Source organism: Coregonus lavaretus, assembly GCF_964263955.1.
Source record: "Coregonus lavaretus genome assembly, chromosome: 15".
Lineage (NCBI taxonomy): Eukaryota > Metazoa > Chordata > Actinopteri > Salmoniformes > Salmonidae > Coregonus > Coregonus lavaretus.
In genome coordinates, this window is record NC_140002.1 from 44,957,528 (window position 1) to 44,962,405 (window position 4,878).

The window sequence follows — 4,878 nt, forward strand, 5'->3', positions numbered from 1 at the left end:
GTCTATCCGCTGTAGTTACATAGACCCGAGACCCGATGACAATCAATCAGGACCCGACCCAGACCAAAGTGTCAACTACTGAATTTTAGACCCAACCGTGGGACCTCTAAGTAAAGACCTTTAAGAGAGATAGGGAGAGTGAAAGAGTGAGAGATAGAGAGACCTGATTTCAAGCCCGGCCCCTCCCCTCCCCTCCCCTCCCCTCCCCTCCCCTCCCCTCCCTCCCTCCCTCCCTCCCTCCCTCCCTCCCTACCTGTTCTACTGGTAGTCCTCCCCCACTTGGGACTCAGACCTAGAGCAGCACACACAGAAACACAACCACCCGCTGTATTCAGATTACACTGAGAGAAGAGAAAGAACCTCTACATCACACAGAAAGACAGGAGACACAAAGGAAGACAAAAGGCTGTCCAGTTTCACTCAGACCCACAGACAAACAGAGAAAGCAACGCCAACCGGATCTAAGATGGTGTCGGCTGGGCTACAGATGCTGGGCACGGCCCTGGGGATCATAGGCTGGATTGGGACCATCATTGTTTGTGCCATGCCCATGTGGAGGGTCACCGCCTTCATCGGCAGCAATATAGTCACCTCGCAGACCTCCTGGGAGGGTATCTGGATGAGCTGCGTGGTCCAGAGCACGGGCCAGATGCAGTGTAAGGTCTACGACTCCATGCTGGCCTTGAGCTCCGACCTGCAGGCCGCCAGAGCTCTCACCATCATTGCCATCCTCGCCGGCATTATCGCCATCCTGCTGGCCATAGCCGGGGGCAAGTGCACCAACTGTGTGGACAACGAGGCATCCAAGGCTAAAGTGGGTGTGGCATCCGGGGTAGTGTTCATCATTGCCGGGGTTCTGTGCCTGATCCCTGTCTGCTGGACGGCCCACAGCGTCATCCAGGACTTCTACAACCCACTCCTGGTAAGCGCTCAGAAGAGGGAGCTGGGGGGCGCGCTGTACGTGGGCTGGGGGTCCGCTGCCCTGCTGCTGATTGGAGGGGGCTTGCTCTGCTGCAACTGCCCGAAGAAGGATGAGCGTTCCTACACCGCCAGGTACAACAAGGCTCCTCCATCCGAGACCTCAGCAACGGCCACTGGAAAGGACTTTGTCTGAGTGAGGAAGAGAGAGAAGAGAGGGCGGGAGAGACGTCTGTCTGCCATGAGAGACTGTCTGATCCAGCTGTGTATATATGTTTTCTGTATTCTGGGTCACTATGGTGCTTCTGTATTCCGAATGTTTGAGGACGATACTTAATGGTGATGAGCGAAGAAAAGAACCACGGTGACTAAAGATTCCATGTAAGTTACCGTTGAAAGAGAACCACACCCAAAGAAGGAACTGAATTCCTTTAAACCATCCCCATGCAGTCTGCAGCTTTGTTCTGGGCTGGTTTGGCTGTGTGTTTTTTATGCATGTTTGTGTAAATATGTGTGTGTGTGTGTGTGCCTTTACACCTTTTGGCAGTGTGTTTTGTTAATTGTTTTATCAGAGCTGTGTTTGTTACCATTGTACATGGGCTCCTGAGTGGCGCTGCGGTCTAAGGCACTGCATCTCAGTGCTTGAGGTGTCACTACAGACTCCCTGGTTCGATTCCAGGCTGTATCGCAACCGGCCGTGATTGGGAGTCCCATAGGGCGGCGCACAATTGGCCCATTGTCGTCCAGGTTTGGCCGGTGTAGGCCGTCATTGAAAATAAGAATTTGTTCTTAACTGACTTGCCTAGTTAAATAAAGGTAAAATAATTTTGTATATGTTGTTGTTAAAGGGATACTTTGGGCCCTTTATCTACCTCCCCGGAGTCAGAACTTGTCTCTGTGTGCGGTTTGAAGGAAGTTGCTAACCAGTGCTAGCGCAATTGCTAACTAGCTTTAGCGCAATGACTGGAAGTCTATGAGTATCTGCTAGCATGCTAGCAGATACCCACAGACTTCCATTAATTGTGCTAACACTAGTTATTATTGGCTTGTGAAACCTATAACTTCCTTCATACACAGAGACATAAAATGGTATCCTTGATTTCATCTGACTCTGGAGAAGTAGATGAAGGGCCTCATTGCCAAAATACCAAAGCATCCCTTTAATATTGTCATTTGTATTCATCTTTTTTAAAACATGTATGAGTTACAGTACATGTAAATAAATATTTTTCAAATGCATTTGATTTTATGTTTCGATGGCATTTCATTCATCAACACCACATTCAACATGAAAACTTATTTTAGCACTATTTCTATTAGATACATGTAACTAACAAGTAAATATTAAACTATGTCTGAAAAACAACATACACTGAGTGTAAAAAACATTAGCACCCCCTTTTGCCCTCAGAACAGCCTCAATTCATGGGTGGATGTCCTTTGGGTGGTGGACCATTTTTGATACACACAGGAAACTGTTGAGCGTGAAAAATCCAGCATGTTGTAGTTCTTGACACACTCAAACCGGTGCGCCTGGCACCTACTACCATACTCTGTTCAAAGGCACTTCAATCTTTTGTCTTCCAATTCACCCTCTGAATGGTACACATAAACAATCCATGTCTCAAGGCTTAAAAATCCTTCTTTAACCTGTTTCCTCCCCTTCATCTATACTGATTAAAGTGGATTTAACAAGTGACATCAATAAGGGATTCACCTGGATTCAACTGGTCAGTCTATGCCATGGAAAGAGCATGTTTTGTACACTCAGTGTATTTCTCCAGTCTTTTTCATGCGATTTACTATCTAAATGACTGGCTATTAGTCATAACCTAAGGGAAGTTGCTTTGCATGGGTATCAACTAACAGTATTTCCCTAGTCAAATAGCAGAGCAGGATTTTTGGAAACCATTTTGAACAAAGCCTGAAGAACACGAAACACACATTATTATCAATCTTGAATTCAAATTGTTTGGAGTATTCAAGATTACCCAACCAGTGTGTTGTAGTTTCGTCTTTTTGATATATACTATTTTTCCTCCATGCACCTGGCAATACCTTAGGGCAGCAGGTAGCTTAGTGGTTAAAAGTGTTGTGCCAGTAACCAGAAGGTTGCTGGTTCTAATACCTGCGCTGACTAGGTGAAAAATGTGCCCTTGAGCAAGGCACTTAACCCTAATTGCTCCTGTAAGTTGCTCTGGATAAGAATGATGTAAATGAAGGACTCTTTTTTTTAAAGTGAACAAAGCCTGTTTTCAATAGAAGAGAACTTGAGAAGGATCCATTGTCTTGACTCACCCATCAGGTCTAGGTGTGGCACAGCAAAGGAGCCTGGGAACATGTGGTACTGATAGTTCCAAATTAATTCTTTGTTCAAATAGGGAGCTTTAACTGCAAACAGGACAGGGGGTTGGAGTCAATATTGAAATGACAGGTGATGTTGTCATGGTAAAGAGAGAGAGAGAGAGAGAGAGAGAGGTGGGTCGGTGGCTTGAGTGGAGTCAATTGTAATGAATATGTGAATACAACCAGTGTATTTTTAGCAGAGTAAAAGTGAGTGCTGCAGTCCTATTCAAAGTTAATTGGTATTAAAATCCGTAAGAGTCTATTGACACACCGGTGCATCAATCTAAGTAGCATAATAAAAAAATCCCCATCAAAATCCATCAGTTTGGGGCCTCCCGAGTGGCGCAGCAGTCTAAGGCACTGCATTGCAGTGCTAGAGGCATTACTACAGACCTGTGCCACAACCGGCCTTGGCTGGGAGTCCCATAGGACAGCGCACAATTGGCCCAGGGCCGTCCAGGTTAGGGGATGGTTTGGCCGGTGGTGCTTTACTTGGATCATTGTGCTCAAGTGACTCCTTGTGGCGGGCCAGGTGCCTGCAGGCTGACCTCGGTCGCCAGTTGAACAGTGTTTCCTCCGACACATTGGTGCGGCTGGCTTCCGGGTTAAGCTGGCGGTGATAAGGAGCGCGGTTAGGCGGGTCATGTTTCGGAAGATGCATGACTCCACCTTCGCCTCTCCCGTTGGGGAGTTGCAGTGATGAGACAAGATCAAAAAAAAATTGGGGAGAAAAAGGGGGCAAAATACAACAACAAAAAATCTGTCAGTTCAAGCTAGAGATATTCTGTTTCTTTTGCATGGGCTGCGTCTCAATCCACCACATCCGCCTTCCGCATCTGCGGTGGAAGGTGTCCGAGCTACAGCGATGTTTGTCAGACCATGAGATACCCCGAAAATCGGTTCTCACAAAAACATCTGTAGCGTCAGAACGGTTTGGCCTACAAACTATTATGACCACTCTATGGAAAGGGGAGACTCTCAACCCCCACAAGTGTCAGGTAACCCATACAAATGAATGGAAGTATGGAGGTAGTTTTGTGCCAACAAAAATAAGGATAAAAAATATGTCCCCCCCAAAAAAATATATATATATATTTCCTGAGCTTTCTTATATCTCCTAGATATAGGACAGACACTTCAAACCTTATTCCTTATGATATCTTTTTGGACTGTCTTTTTTCTCCATTTATGAATGTGTCATTCAGTGCGTTTCTATGGCCTGTAGTAGTAAAGGCCAAATTCAATATTTTATCAAATATAGATAAAAAAAAATTATACCTAAAGGGGTCCTAAAATTCTAAATCAAATAAATGATCCATGGTATGACCATCTTAAAACAATTTCATATGTTAGCTTAGTTAGCTTGAACCCAGTATCTCAGTGATGAAATACACCTGAGCTGCATTCGAATACTCATACTAACCGTACTATTTGTGACGTAAATTGAGTATGTAGTATGCTTATTGGTTATAGTATAGATATAGTTAGTATGCCAAAAGTTCCCGGATGTCGTGCTAAATTCGCCAAAATGACAAGTATACAAGCAGTGGACACTATTTCCATGCTTTTAGGGCACATAATGCAATTCTTCAGAAAAAGGGCATGGCTTCACAA

The 4,878-nt window shown here is 45.2% G+C and overlaps 1 protein-coding gene across 1 annotated transcript; it reads left to right on the forward strand.

Moving 5' to 3' along the window:
• Nucleotides 1-466: 466 nt before the first annotated feature.
• On the forward strand, nucleotides 467-2,155 carry LOC311142763 (claudin-4-like; the record flags this gene model as incomplete). Its single annotated transcript, XM_084178434.1, has 1 exon — nucleotides 467-2,155. The coding sequence occupies one exon, from the start codon at nucleotides 467-469 to the stop codon at nucleotides 1,112-1,114; it is 648 nt and encodes a 215-aa protein (XP_084034560.1). The 3' UTR covers nucleotides 1,115-2,155.
• Nucleotides 2,156-4,878: the final 2,723 nt, after the last annotated feature.